The 15,804-nt window shown below is 41.6% G+C and overlaps 1 protein-coding gene across 6 annotated transcripts in view; it reads left to right on the top strand.

The window, feature by feature from the left end:
* The first annotated feature begins 266 nt into the window (after window positions 1–266).
* Window positions 267–15,804, top strand: part of LOC103357314 (2-oxoglutarate dehydrogenase, mitochondrial) — a 39,336-nt gene continuing 23,798 nt past the window's right edge. The window contains exons 1-5 of one of the 6 annotated variants that reach the window (XM_008281820.1): window positions 267–573; window positions 6,210–6,398; window positions 7,330–7,392; window positions 13,385–13,389; window positions 14,018–14,052. In XM_008281820.1, coding sequence (XP_008280042.1) covers window positions 340–573; window positions 6,210–6,398; window positions 7,330–7,392; window positions 13,385–13,389; window positions 14,018–14,052 — 526 coding nt within the window. In that variant the 5' untranslated portion in view covers window positions 267–339. Of the gene's footprint in view, window positions 574–6,209; window positions 6,399–7,329; window positions 7,424–8,060; window positions 8,066–10,366; window positions 10,412–11,817; window positions 11,827–12,527; window positions 12,546–13,384; window positions 13,390–13,895; window positions 13,899–14,017; window positions 14,053–15,804 lie in introns of all 6 variants that reach the window. The other 5 variants (XM_008281822.1, XM_008281823.1, XM_008281819.1 and 2 more) reach the window with 5 other exon arrangements.

Raw genomic sequence — 15,804 nt, 5'->3', positions numbered from 1 at the left:
TATTCATCTCTTTACTGGGTGCTGCTGAGTAATTTGAGTCAAAGACATACTAATGCAATTGGTTTTATGACTTGTTACTAACACAGATAGAGAATATCGATAGCAACATCTGTGTTTGATGTGCATTTAGATTAAACAGGACCTGGTGTGCGGTCAGGAGAGGAAAAGGATTTGTGGAGAAGCTCCCCAGCTCCCCACCTCGTCGGTTCATCCAGACAGGAGGAGCGAGACCGGCAGCTGCTGAGGATCCTGGAGGGTCTCCTTGTTCTTGGACAGAACTGCTGCATTTTTCATCCACCCAGGGAGGGAGGTTAGAGGAGCTGTGGCTGACCTACAGCCATGCATCGCTTAAGGACTACAGTGGCGAGGCTTCAGCCTCTAACAGCTGCGCAGACAGCTCAGAGCCGATCGCAGCACAGAACAGTAGTGGTCAAAGGGGGCTCGAGAACTTTTCAGCCCGCGAGGCGCCTGAATGCATCTGTGGCTGCTGAGCCCTTCCTTAATGGCACCAGCTCCAACTATGTAGAGGAGATGTACTACGCGTGGCTGGAGAATCCCAGGAATGTACACAAGGTACGGTACAGATTTATGTGTGTGTTTGACTGCATGTGTGTCATTTGAAAATTTGAATTTGTCCTCAGGGGCACAGATTTTTGTAAAACGAAACATACGTGCGAGTAGTGGTGTCAGTGAAAACTAATCTTCATCGGCCTGCAGCGACATACTCACTCCGAGCAGTTCTTGGCCCTTTATGTTTCTGTCACATTTTTACTTATTGTGGGCTCATTTGTCACTGCAATATAAAGATTTACACCTCTATGGCAACAGCACAATCATGACTAGAGGTAGAGAGAACTCAGGGATGTCTTCTGTGCAGTATGACACAATTAGAATGCGATAAATCATAAAAAAGACAAAATGAAAGTTAAGATTAAAAAATGGAATCAATATACACTATATTGCCAAAAGTATTCACTCACACATCCAGATAAACAAAATCATGTGTTCCAATCACTTCCATGGCCACAGGTGTATAAAATCAAGCACCAAGGCATGCAGACTGTTTCTACACACATCTGTGAAAGAATGGGTCGCTCTCAGGAGCTCAGTGAATTCCAGCACAGTACTGTGATAGGATGCCACCTGTGCAACAAATCCAGTTGTGAAATTTCCTTGATCCTAAATATTCCACATCAACTGTCAGTGGTATTGTAACAAAGTGGAAGTGATTGGGAATGACAGCACCTAAGCCACGAAGTGGTAGGCCACGTAAACTGACAGAGCGGGGTTGGCGGATGCTGAGGCACATCCGTTGCCTCAGCATCCGCATCCGTTGCCAACTTTCTGCAGTCAATCGCTGCAGACCTCCAAACTTCATGTGGTCTTCAGATTAGCTCAAGAACAGTGTGTAGAGAGCTTCATGGAATGGGTTTTAAGAATGGGTTTCAATTATTAAGCCATTAATCACCAAGTGGAACGCAAAGTGTCGAATGCAGTGGTGGAAAGCACGCCGCCACTGGACTCTAGAGCGGTGGAGACGCGTTCTCTGAAGTGACAAATCACGCTTCTCCATCTGGCAATCTGATGGACGAGTCTAGGTTTGGCGGCTGCCAGGAGAACGGTACTTGTCTGACTGCATTGTGCCAAGTGTAAAGTTTGGTGGAGGGGGATTATGGTGTGGGGTTGTTTTTCAGGAGCTGGGCTTGGCCCCTTAGGTCCAGTGAAAGGAACTCTGAATGCTTCAGCATGCCAAGAGATTTTGGACAATTCTAAAAAAAAAAAAAGGTAGCTCTGCATACTACAGATATGTCACTATATTTTTAACAGCATCAACACCCTACGTTTTTCTCACTACTCTGCACAACTACTCTAGAAATACATTTCACCATGCTGAATGTGTGAAACTTGCTCCTCTTTATACTGTTGTTGCATTTACAGCGTATGATAGCGTGCCTTTCGGACCTTACAGAGCACCACACTTTAGATGATTGTGGTCAAGTTTTTTTTAGTTGCTGCTTGTTTTCTGGAGTCAATCTTGGCAACACAGCTTTCTTGTCATAAATGACGTTGTTACTGAGTCGCTGAGTTGTTGCAGCCTTTCTGTAGCCACTCCACTCTGCACTTCCTCTGGTCTACAAGTAAAACTTGCCATGTTCAAAGTAGATTGGATGTTTGGTTGCGAATATGCACAGAACAAACACAGAAGCAGAGATTCCTTGGTTTATTAATATTACTTGTTTTTTGCTGACTGCAAGGTGGAAGGTGGTTAGTACTGTTGCCTCGCAGCAAGAAGGTTGCCGGTTCGTGTCCCAGTGAGGACAACTGGGATCTTTCTGCGTGGAGTTTGCATGTTCTCCCCGTGCAGTGTGGGTTCTCTCTGGATTCTTTGGTGTCCTCCCAGACAGTCTGAAAACATTTTGAGGTGAATTGGTGAATCTTAATTGTGCTTAGGTGTGAATGTGAGTGTGCTTGGTTGTCTGTCTCTAAGTGTAGCCCTGCAATGGACTGGCGACCTGTCCAAGGTGTCCCCTGCCTTCACCCTAAGTCAGCTAGAATAGGCTCCAGCCCTCCTCCAACCCTAGTCTATTAAGCGGTGTATAGATAATGGATGGATGGATGATGTGTTAGCGTCATGTCTTTATGTGCACAATGATGCTTATGGACAAGCCCTGACATTAACCCCACATCCACAAAAGTTGGGGCATGCCAAAGTGGAGTACAGCCATTATTAATACTAGGAATCAAACAAGTATCAGGGCCAATATCAGCATTTTTTCCATTAACCTTATTCAGGACTTTTGGGGTCTTTTGGACCCCAGGCCATTTGGTGAAGGTGACAGGTTTTTTTATTTTTTTTTTTTGAAGATTTTTTTTTAAATATAAGAAGAGGGACATTTGTCATGCATTTGGAACTAAAAATATGTCAACTTATCTGACAATGTATTTAACATAGTAAAAAAGTCTATAATGAATACCAACAAATATTTTGCACATATTCTTTACTTGGGTCCAATGGACCTCGAAAGACCTTCTACGTATGGCAACATGAAAGTCCTGAATAGGGTTAATGGTGTCTTTATTTTCATTAACCACCGCCAAAAGAAATCAATTACCTTGGCGCTACTTTAGCTGTGGGAGGAGACTCTGCCTTAAAGGGTGCAACAAGTAATTATGCAAAAGACTCTTAACATGATTACCTGCAGCCTCACTCAGAGAGATGTGCGCTGATCTGTGTCTGTAAAACCTCCTACAGCATTAAACCTCTGTTCACTGTTAACTGTTCCAAAACGTTGACACTGATTTTGTTTAGAGCAACTGTTCACCTTCCTCCTCAGAGACCGCAGTGAGTTGGCAGTTGTCACTGTCCAAACTGTAGTGGGGTAAAGGTTACACAAATAGAAACTTCCTCTGCATGTTTTCATGACTGACTGTGCATGTTTTAAGAATAAAGCAGCAGCGGAAGCAGTCGAGCAAAAAGTCAATGACCGATAGTACAGCAGGGGGATTGTGGCAGTTTATTCACATTGAAAGCTGCTAAACAAAATAAAACTTGTGCTAAAAAAGACATTACATGTTAAAAATGCTATAAATTAGAGTTGAGATGGGCTGCAAAGTGGTGCAGTTGGTAGCACTGTTGCCTTGCAGCAAGGTCACCGGTGGGGGCACCGGGATCTTTCTGTGTGGAGTCTCCATGTTCTCCCCGTGCAGCGTGGGTTCTCTCCGGGTTCTCCAGCTTCCTCCCACAGTCCAAAAACATGTTGAGGTTAATTGGTGATTCTAAATTGTCCATAGGTGTGAATGTGAGTGTGCTTGGTTGTCTGTCTCTAAGTGTAGCCCTGTGATAGACTGGTGACCTGTCCAGGGTGTCCCCTGCCTTCACCCTAAGTCAGCTGGGATAGACTCCAGCCTGATAGCTGAGATGTTATACAGAACAAAAAAGTCACTGCACATGTGCACAAATAGAGTTTACATGCTTTCCCTGCTGAGTGCATTGTAAAAAGTTAGTTGGTTTTTTTTTGTTTTGTTTTTTAGCATTTAAAAAAAAACCCAAAAAACCCCAATTGATTATCTTACAGATGTTTTTTTGTTTTGTAAAATCACCTTGGAAAAATACAGAAAAAAGTACTAATTATTAATAATTAACTTAATTTGACCTAATAATTATAACTAGTTATGTCAAAACTATAAATAACTTCCACATCAAAAATCTTTATTTTTAGAAGTGGTAATTTTTTTTTTTTTTTTCATTTTTGCCTATAATTTTTCTGTTTTTTTTGTGTTTTTATCTCCACAAAAAAAGAGTTATTTTACAGATGTTCATTATTTTCCCTGTTTACACCATTCACTGTTTTTGAATGTATTAACTTTCCAAGATCTTCACCGTATTTTGTCTGGGACCTGGCACTTGATAATTTTTTTTTGTTTATTTTTATTTTTTAAACTATTTTAATTTTATCCATGCAGCCCTGGTTCCTCCCACAGCTCAAAGACATGCATGCATTGATTGTTGAATGTAAGGGTGCATGGTTACATGATTTTTTGTGTTGTGAGCTGTACAGGGCATATGTCATAGGCTACAGTCGGCATAGCTGTTGGCTGGATGGCTGGACATACACAAAAACAGAGACAGTCTTGCTACATGCCAGGTGCAGTGTTATGACAAATGGAAATGTGTAGGTTTTTGGCCTCATGTGCAGCCTAAATGTTTGTCCTCTGGAGCTGTTTCAAAACCAATAATTGGAATTAGTAGTAAGTTTTAAAATGAATTTATCTCGCATTTTAAACTTTGCTGGTAGTGGGCCAAGAAGAACAGCGTCAGATTATGTCAATAAGCTGATCGGTGCATTAACTGGGAAGCCGTGAACACACACTTTCACACTGTGGACTTATGTTCTATTACAAACACTGGGTGCAAAACTTGAAAAATGTTGGGATGTGTGGAAGACAGACACTTGTATTAAATTCTGTCCCAGTTTAATTATAGATACACAATTTGTGATGTTTTATCAAGATTTTTATGGCCTGCAGTTATTTTCTGTTGGTAATGAAACCCAAGTGTTGATGTACTGTGACAACACGGATCTTTAAAGCTTCTTGCAGCTTTAAGCCAATTACTCTGCTCCCTGGTTAGAAGCTGAGATGGAAGGTCACCAGGTTGGTGATTCAGCTTCACGAGCGGTATCAGTTAATCAGTGGTCCACCACTTTGATGTACAATACCAAATAAAAAAACTAATGAGTGGTTTATCAAGTATGATCCACACACGTAGCCCTCAAATGATGAGTCCGAATGACCTTGATCAACAGAGTTTTCTTCAAGCAATCAACAGCAGCTGTGAAATTTTCTAAAGCTATCTGAGACATTTACAGGAGTAATTCCAATGACATTGATGCTATTATCAGGTCAAACTTCTCACATATGCAGATGACTTGTATGATATTAGAAAATACTGACATTGCAATATTTGGTTTTTCTGCAATATCAAGAAACCTCTTAGTAAATACAGCTTGTGTATACTCACCATGGCACGCTGCAGTCTGTAGAAAACTGTCAAAACTCTGCAGCCCTCACTGTGTTCACCACATCATCAGTTGTTAAACAGACTGGACTTCTCTCATTCAGGCCCCAAACAGTTTCTCTCATTGCTGCTGCCATGTTCTTACTTTATGCGCATCAGGAAAAATGCAAACAGTGACATTTTTCAGTTGTTATTCTGCATAAATAAAGTAGACAGTCAGACTTACAGTATGTAGAGTTATTCTCTACCTATGTTCTCTAAACACCTCACATGCACGTTAGCTTACTCAAGCTCTGCAACTCAGAAAGGAGTGAGCTGAAACTAAGTGATCTTATGTAGATGGGCTGTTGTCTGAGTGTAGCATTAAAATGTCAATATCACAGTCAAATATGTTGTTTAATTGTGTAAAGCCAAACCATTACAAATATTCCATTAATTGTGCAGCCCTACAGCTACCAAATGTTCCTTTTCAATGTTTCCCTCCTGTTCCTCACTCATGTTGTGGTGCACATGTGGGTTGTGCATGTCAACAAACTTTATCTTTATTATGAAATTAAAAAAGATAATACTCTGTGTATCCAAGAAACTGTATATCGGTGTAAATTATGCTGTGAGGGCACTGCAGAAGTCAAACCATTAGTCTGTTTGTTTAAAGCTGCTGAGTAAGTTGCCTCTTCTTCTCCTCCTACAGTCCTGGGATATATTTTTCCGTAACGCCAATGCTGGAGCTCCACCTGGCTCAGCCTACCAGAGCCCTCCACCCATCAGTGGGACCTCTCAGGGACTGGCCAGTGTGCAGACACTGGTGGGGGCTCAGCCCAACGTGGAGAAGCTGGTGGAGGATCATCTAGCAGTACAAACACTGATCCGAGCATACCAGGTACTACAAACACAAATCATATCAGAGGGACTGCAGCACAAACACGTGACTGTTATCTTCAGGCCTCTGCTATCAGTACAAGATATCCTACAGTGACATGATAAGGAAGAACAGCAAGAACTGACAGCAGGTCGTCAGTTCAGTTTGCTGCTGGGGGAAAAAGGATTTTGTCCTCTTGGAGTGAATAACTGATTTTTCAGACTTCTTGGTCAAGTTATAAACTGGTGTTGTATGCACTGAAAGTAATTTTAATCTAGTTTATTTTACAGTAAACCACCACACACACTAGCTAACTGATTAGATTCCTGAAAGGATAAGGACACTTTCTTGACACAAGCTTACTCTGACTTCTATGTCAAAGTGAGGGATAGCAGTTTTACATGTCAGACTACACATACAAAAACAGTTTTTGTGCAAACTTTATACCAAGCATCTTCATTTGAAATCAATATTTATATATTGATTAATTAAAAGGAATCCATGTACATAAATGGCGCAGTTGTGTGCAATGCACTGTACTGGATTAAAACTTTAAGCTGATTTGCATATGTAGTCAGACCTTTACAAGTTAGAACAACACAATAACAGTCAGTACAGAGTATAAACACAATACACAAATATACAGAAACACAGAACACATGATGTAAAGCTGTCAGATAAATACAACTAATTGAAATGAAAAAGAACCAGTCACCAAAGATGCAAATAAGAAACAGACAGAAAATGCAGTCAATGTACAAATTTAAAGACTTAATGTGGGCATAGTATCAGTCTCAAGTTTGGCTGCATCTGGTGCATGTGTAGACACATGTTAGGAAATCTTGAAGGAAGCAGTCAGCAGTTTACAAGGGGACACACACAGACACTGATCTGCTGAAATATGTTGATGAAGCATGCACACATGCGCTGAGCCGTCTTGCCCTGTGTGTAGGTACGAGGGCATCACATAGCGAAGCTGGACCCCCTGGACATCAGCTGTGTAGACTTTGATGATGCCCCATGCACTGTTGGTTTTCAGAATGTTGGTGAGAAAAATAATCCTTCTGGATATTTATTTTACATTTTCCTCTCTGTTGCCAAACTTCACTTTCCTGTCATGCTTTGCTTCTGAAAACCCTTTTGTCAGAATTTAGTTTGTACACTGTCACCCACCTTTACCTGCGTGTCCTTTTCTTTCTCCTTTAGTGTTTTACTCCTTCATTTATTGACTTAATTCGCTTCCTTATCTTTAGGGATCATCCCTCCACCATCAGCCTCCCACCTCTTTTGTTAACCCACCCTTTCCCTGCCTTCCCTTTAGTATACTACAGATCCAGGGTCATCACGTGGCTCAGCTGAACCCTGTGGCTTCATGGCTGCTGACGCCTTCTGATATCATCACTTTCGCTCAATAAACTAGCTCAAGGAAATATCTTTAACCTGTAAAAGGCTCTCAACCTTAAAAAAAACCCTTATCAGTACCTCTACTACTACGTTCAGATGCTATATTTAAACCTTTTTCATGGCAGACATTTTGACCTGTCACAGTAGGGACAGCTGAGGTGTGTCAGTGATAGATCAGTTCCATTCGGGGCCCCAGTATGCCATTACATTGAACCAGCAACCACAGAAGCAGGGGCTCCCCGAAGTACAATGCAGCCATTATTAATACGAGGGCTCAAGTATGTGTCAGGACCAATATCATTGTAAGAGTAAACAGAGGAGAGCCTCACAGCATCACATGAAGCTTAGATGCCATCAATTCTATTTCTATTGTACATATTCAACTGTTGTAATTGTTATTAATGAAGCAGCCTAGTTATGAATACATTTATGACTGGTTTCTTGCTATCACATGCTACCAAACTAAAGTGAGAGCTGTATTCTCTGCATCAGTTGCTGCACCAGGAGGAGTATAAGTATCTTGGGATCTTGTTCAGATGTGACAGTAAAATGCAGTGTGAGACTGACAAACAGTTTGGTGCAGTATCAGCAGTAATGCAGGTTTTGTACTGGAAGAAAACTTTTGATTTACCCTCATTTATTTTTTATTTTACCCTCACCTATGGTCTTGGGCTCTGGGACGTGACCACAGAAATGCCCTCAAAAACTCATTAATTCCAATGATAGTTTGCTGCTATGCTGAGCAAAACGCATGCGCAATGCTCAAAGTTCAATTATGTTATGCTATGACGTATACCAGTGTCCCATGTTTAAAATAGACGTCTTAATTATTGAGGTTTTTGCAACAAGCTGGGAGCTTCCCACTTGAAAGGATGAAGTGGTGTAGTCACGCAGGAGGTTTTGAATACTCATACTACTTACAAATACAAATACTGCCTATTTGCTCTGTGCTCCACGACTTCACCAGTGCTCTGAACCCAGCAGCATGTGCATTACAAATCCGGTTTTGTCTGAAAGGGCCTTTAGAGATAGGGGGAGGAGATCTGACATCGAAAGGAGCCGGTTGAAGTGGTTCAGCATCAGACTAGGATGCCTTCCTTTGGAAATGAGGAGCCCCACCAGAACTGTCTGGAAGAATTACTTATCTCACCTAACCTGGGAACACCTTGGGATCTCCCAGAAGGAGCTGGAAAACGTTTCAGGGACGGCTGCTACCACGATCTAACTCCAGATAAAGGAAAGACAATGGTCAAAATGTCCCCTTTAAAAAAGGTTCTAATTATAACTTCTAACAAGCTAAAATGTTTAGACATAAACACAGGACTCTTTTTTTTTTTTCCTTTTTTAAATTATTTAACCTCAGTCAAGATCGATCAGATCAGAGTGTGGAACAAGCATGGTTCTAAACCAACTGACACACAAGCAACAGGGTCAAGAACAGTTACACACATAAACGGAAGGTGCAACTTCACCAAAGACTGGAGCAGTTAATAATTCACTAACAATAATAACTTCAGTTTCATTGCTCATTAAATAGAGTAAATGAGTAATAAATAGGTGTTTTGCCTTTTTCATAATCAAAGCAAACAAATACGAACTTGTTAAGCTAAAAGGGGATTTATATCAGGTATATCACCCTTTTTTATTTTTTACAGCTTGGCAACATTAAAGTTGATTTGACAGAATCTCAAAACTCTTGATAAACCTGTTAGAAATCTGTGTCAGATATGCTTTAGTCAATTTACTGATATCAATTTCTGTCATAATAAGTCGTGCTTGCACATGCTTGTCCTGTTATTTTCTTAGTTGTGGTTTCTGAGAGATAACACAACATGCTTTATGATATTGTTGGTGTTGAGAGATTTTTAATGAACAGTCTTAACCACCTGAAGTATTCAGGGCATGTTAAGATGGAGAAGGGGACATGAAAACCTAAATTCAAGGTAAAGAAAAATGTTATTTCATTAAGTTGCTTCAATTTGAATTTGGTTTTATATCAGCTAAAGCAGAAATCTGGGTTTAAATTACACACAATATTAGGTTGATGCCACATTTCTATGTCACCCCAACCCATTGAAGAGCTACCTTTTAGAATGCGTTAGCATGCTGATGTTAGCATTTTACTCGACAAACCCCAGCTGTGCTGCTCACAGGGCTGTGGATTCTTGGTGTCTCAGTTTATTTTTCAGTAATCCATTGATCTGTGTCTTTGTAGGTCCCATTTGATCTCATCTAGAAACATCTACTATATATTTAACTTCTGACATGAACTTTGTCTCAGTACTGTAAAGATGTGCGTGTGTGTGTGTTTGCAGTGGCATGCTATGCATGCTTGCGGCACACTGTCATTGTGCCTTTTGAAAAGCTTGGGCCTCTGAGTTCAAAAACAGGTGAACTGCAGTAGGATGTTTCCACAGCTAATAGTGGCATTGTTCAATGTCACTGTGTTATGCTTTGTCCTGGTGGCACTGAGGTTCACAGAGGTGAAACAAAAGGTCGGTGTCAGCCTCCAGTCAGCCTAAAAGAACATATGAGAAGCTCTGTGTTTTACTCACTCTGCATGGTTGTGTGTTTGTGTTTTCCAGAGATTTCTTATTATAAAGAGCGTTTTTGCAGTCTGACTGCCGAAGGTAGGACAAGACCCTCAAACCCCAAATCTTGCTCTTTGCTCGCTTAGCGGCAACAAACCCTCGGCCTACGTCCTATGGTCAATAGTGCATTAGTATTAAAATCTCTAATAGGCTCCCATGGTGCTGCTGGGATAGTTTATCATTAGCTTTTTGACCCTCTGAACTCCACTGTGGCCTCTTTTTTCACTGCAATATGAAGTCCTGCACCTCTATGAAACAGCACAACCATGAAGCAGATAGAATCAAAAACGTCCTTTGTGCAGTATGACACAGTTAGAATCCCATAAATCATTTTAAAAAAAGAAAAAGAAAGAAAGAAACTTTGAAAGTTGGATATCTTTGAGCATTTATTTTGCAAAAAAATATTATTTTTGCCCACAGGTCTTAACGTTTTGTTTTTTTTTAAAAAAGGTAGTTCTACATTTTATAAATTGTTAACTAGTTACAGTTTTACATGTACATTTTTCACATGTAGAATAAATGAATTTTAATAAAGTGTCAGAAATTTGTTCTTACATTTGGTTTTTCATGATGGAACTGCTCATAAAAGTCTACAAAATCTAAGCTTAAAAGCTTGATAATTCATGTTTGTTTTAGATTATTTCAAAAATTCTGAATGTCATTTGAACTGCAGGCTGTGTTTACACAGCACAGAGTAGATTAAAAGAAAAAAAACCCACACTGGTTCAATAAAACATGACTTACAAATGGTATACAGAGCAGCAAGTTGCTGGAAGACCCCTTTCCACAATTGATGTGCAGAGAAGAGGGAGAGAGTTTGTAGAGGTTGTAATTGGTTGTATGTTAGTTTATACTGTAGGTAGAGCCTTTATTCCCCCCAGTATTGGTAACCCCTGTGAAAACTTGAAAAATAACCGGAGATGTCAATGCTAGGTTTTTCAGTTTTTTTGTAAAATAGTTAGCCAAAGAAATTGAACTTTTGATTTCTCTTTTTTATGATTTATGGCACTTTCACTGTCATACTGAACAGAAGGCATTTCTGAGTCCTATCTACCTCTAGCCATGATTGTGCTGTTTCCATAGAGGTGTTAGACTTTATATCACAATAAAAAATGAGTCCACAGTGAGGGAAAATATGACAGGAGCAAAAAAAAAAACCAAAAACACCCAGAAACTGCTTGTTGTTCCAAGGGTTAACTAAGAGTTATAGTGCCATGGTTGTTGCTGGTGTCCTTAGTGTTGACTCTTTGTTCTGGCACATCTTACTGAACCAAATCGACCTGCAGGGTGGAACTGCTTGGAAATAAGGTGTGTGTCTCAGTTCCTGTCAACCTTTGCCCAGTTGCAGACCAAACAGGCTTATCTGTGCTTGCTTCTTTAAGCTGTTACTGTGATGATTAGATTGCAGGCAGACACCGCTTGATGACTTCGCACCATCAAAGAAGACAAGTTGTGTGTTTTTATGTGCGGGGGAGGAAAGTCTAAAGATCCCTTATGTAACCCGGAGAGCTGACTCTGGCATATTGGATTGAAAAGCCCCATCCTCAGCACGGCGCAGCACTCTGCACTAATTTGCTGACACAGACGCGCAAACAGACAGAGATACAAGCCTCGCTCCACCCCTCTTCTGTTCCATATTGCCTTATCTCTACAAACACAAGCTGCTCTATAATGTCTCAGTCTGCTCCTCCTCAGAATATTGATCCATCTGTCCTGCCCTGTGTGTGGTTTGTCATTTGCTTTCACCTAGAAGCTGCTGGTAATTGTGCTTAGTCTAATATATTGTTGGTTTATTATAGGGCAAAATACATTTAATTGAAGAATCCTCTGTGTTTGCAAAGTACCATTCTTGTTCATTAACATAATCTCACAAAGCCAAAGAAAGTCAAGATAATTACAAACTGACTTTAGTTCAACAATGTGTTGATTTTGTGGAACTACAAGTAGGAATCTAAGGATTGGATACCTTCTCATTTAAATGTGCTTGTATCCTCCTTTAGAGCTCAGGTATTTAATCAAAAAACAAGTAAAAGTACTTCTTTACTATATGCAGATTCTTAGTTGTGAGCATTTCCCACTTGTTTAGGGATATGCTGTTGTATAGAGCTGCAACCAACAAATACTTTGATTGTAAAGGAATCTAGTATTTCTCTAGTAACACAAGAAGACAAGAGTAAGAAACTGAACAAATTCTCACATTTTGGAGCCTTTCACAAGCAACAGTTTTGTTTTTTGTTTTTTTGGTAAAGATAATTGAACCGACTTTTTTTTTTTAAATAAAATGTCAGAAAATGGTGAACAATGTCAGTGTTTCCAAAAGTTCAAGATACCATAATCACTTGTTTTGTCCACAACCCAAAGATATTCAGTTCACTGTCATAGAGGAGACCAGAAAGCAGAACACATTCACATTTTAAAAACAACTTCAACCAGAGAATTTGGACAGTGTTATACAGTGCTGACCAATGTGATGTTTGTGTGGTGGCTCGTGGCCACCAGGTGTGTGTGCTGAACCCAAACGAAGAGGATACAGGAAATAAAGGGAAGAACAGGTTTTTTTAGGGGAATCCAGGGGGTGTGGGACACCAGGAGGCAGGTGGGGAATCCGGGGCAGGTGCGCAGGTTGCAGTGGCGGTGCAGGAGGGGGTCTTTCTGTGCTCGTGTGGAGATTTTCTATGCTGGTGCTCGTGGGGAGGTTTTCTCATGCTGGTGCTCGTGGAAGATGAGAATCCGACTTCTGTTGCTGTGGGGGTAAAGGCTGGCATGAAGGGAGGACAGCTGGGCTCTGGGACCGGTGGAGAGGATGCTGGAGAACACAGAGGAAATATTGGAGTTACTCGTGACTCAAAATAGTTAGCAGAAAAACACAAGAGCTCGAAACTGCTGCTAACGGCCTGAATGTATATACCACTCGTGGTGAGCACAATCATCTGGCACAGGAGTCCAGGGGCCTCATTTATCATCAGTACATAGAAAAGGTTCTAAATTCTGTCATACGAATGAAATTTAGAGTGTGCGTAAGTACAAAAAAATCTGTATTTATCAAACGTGCGTACGGAGTCGTACGCACATCAGTGTTGATAAATCCCACTTGTTTTTAACCTCCGTGCTCGTGCACGTTGCTTTCAGAAATGCCTCCAAATCACCATATACGGCAACAACACACGTCTTTATAAAGCAAGTGAAGATTTACTTTTTCCTTCCCTGTCGTCACCATCGTGGCAAAAAGGGCGAAAAACAGGAACTTTTATGAAACTGAGATCGTGGTACTTGTCAGCGAGGTTGAAGCAAACCAGAAAATATTGTTTGGTGCGTGAAATATTGGGATAAACAGCGAAAGAAAAAATACTGCAGACAAGATAACCACCGCAGTTATTTCTGTTGGGTCAGAAGGAGATATCGCTGGCAAAAATTTCAAAAAGTGGTTCGACGTTAAGCTCAGTGCCAAAAAACGCGTCACAGTCCATGAAAGAGAAATGGCTGCAACTGGAGGAGGATGAATTAATACCGAGCTTTCACCCAGTGGGTAGCCCTGATCACCTACAGATAAGATATTTTAATAACCAAACTAAGTTCAGCTAAAACATCCCACACGCGGTAACACTTACCAATATGCCAGCTGTCTTCAGCAGCTCCTGCTTGGAGACCCACAGAACTGTTCTGCTCAATGAATGAGTTGTGTGTTCCTCCAAGCCACCGGGCAACAACGTTGGATAGCCACAAATGCGCATCGCAAATTATCTGTACGTTGATTGAATGAAAGCCTCATCTATTTACAAAATTAAGCTCGTTTAGTGATGCTGCTTTGATTGTGATGTGGGTGCTGTCTATGGCTCCACATATGTTTGGGAATCCAGCGACGGCCTTAAGTCCCCGTTTGATTTGGGCTCATCGGTGATGGCTGTAAGGGAACTGCATGTAGGCTGGGGCCAGGGGAGTTATGGCATCCAACACTGTCGGCTTGATCCTGCTCAGTGGTGGCTGGGAAATGCCGCATATGTCTTCAACCTCACGCTGGAATGTGCCGGTGGTCAAAATCCCTGAATGCCTTCTATTTGTAGTTTCACTGTTCTACCGCTAGATTATGTGTGTACGCACGGTCAGAGTTGTGCGTATATTTACGTACATTCCTAAGTATAAGTACAAGTTGATAAATTCCATACTTTGCGTAGGAATGTTCGTACGCACGCTCTGCGCACATATCTGTATGTAGGCACTGTTGATAAATGAGGCCCCAGGTGAGCAGTGGCTTTAACCTGTCTGCTGATTGAGGCAATGAGCCGCAGCTGTGCCGATGAGGGAGCGTCCTCCTCCGATCGGCCCCGCCCTGCCTGAAAGTGAAGTGCAACGCCAGCCAAGCACACAGAGAAAACAGGAATCCAAAAACACACAGTACAGCAAGTCCATAACTCTCACAGTTTTCTCTCTGCATACATTTAAGCTCCAGCGGAAAATCAGAAACCTAAAAGTGGTCACAAAAACATGTCCAACACAACTCCTAGTGTTGAGGTGTCTCGCATTATCGTGACTCGTGACAGTTCCTGCCCGTAGTTGTTGCACATATGTGACCCTCACGAATTCATCGTACCTCATATGCATGACTAAGGTCGTGCCAGGAAGAAGCTCCCTAAAATTTCTTGTGGAATTAGCTCGAAAACATTTCATTATGTCTTCTTAGTGATAATATAATGTTCAGGTTCTCTATTCAGACATGTAGAGTGTGGTTCTTATTACCTGACAGTTTCGGTGACAACGCTCGCCTTCTTCAGAGATGACACTGACAGCGGGTGACGTGTCAGCCGGCAGATTTTGACAGCCGGCACCTGCAGCACGCCCAGCAGAGCCCCCAGATCCGCCGGGCAAGCCACGCCCACACTGAAATGGTATGTCGTGGCGAGCCCAACAGACCCGACCGCCCCACCAGGCGCGCCGCACTCCCCCGCCGGCTACTTTTTCTGGAGCAGGGAGTCCCAAGCGTGCGAGAGCATGAAGCCCCTTTCGTCCCTGTTCATGGTCCTCTCAGCGCGCTTTCTGATTTCAGTTGCCTCTCTGATCCATCGTTTGTGCCTGTCCTGTTCAATCCCGATCATGCTTGCCCTGTCCCAGTCCATGATGTGAATGTTTGTGGTCCGATATTGCTGATTTGAGTTGTTCTTGTAGTGCTGTTTCTTTTTGTGCTCTTGTGAGTCGTGTGGCTGTTTTCTTTTCACATTCCTTCTGGTGTTCTTTCTTTCTGGTGTAAAATGGTCTGCCTGTCTCCCCGATGTATGTGTTATTGCAAGACTTGCATGGTATTTTGTATATGACATTGCACTTTTGTTCTCCCTCGATCTTGTCCTTGGGGTGTACCAGCAGTTGACATAGTTTTGTGTGTGGTTTTATTGCAGTGCCGATGTTTTTTCATGATGCGCTGTATCGGTTCTGTTATCCCC

This window comes from Stegastes partitus, unplaced genomic scaffold, assembly GCF_000690725.1.
Source record: "Stegastes partitus isolate 25-593 unplaced genomic scaffold, Stegastes_partitus-1.0.2 Scaffold246, whole genome shotgun sequence".
Classification (NCBI taxonomy): domain Eukaryota; kingdom Metazoa; phylum Chordata; class Actinopteri; family Pomacentridae; genus Stegastes; species Stegastes partitus.
The sequence above is the reverse complement of the archived record's forward strand: the minus strand, read 5'-3'. Positions and strand labels throughout refer to the sequence as shown.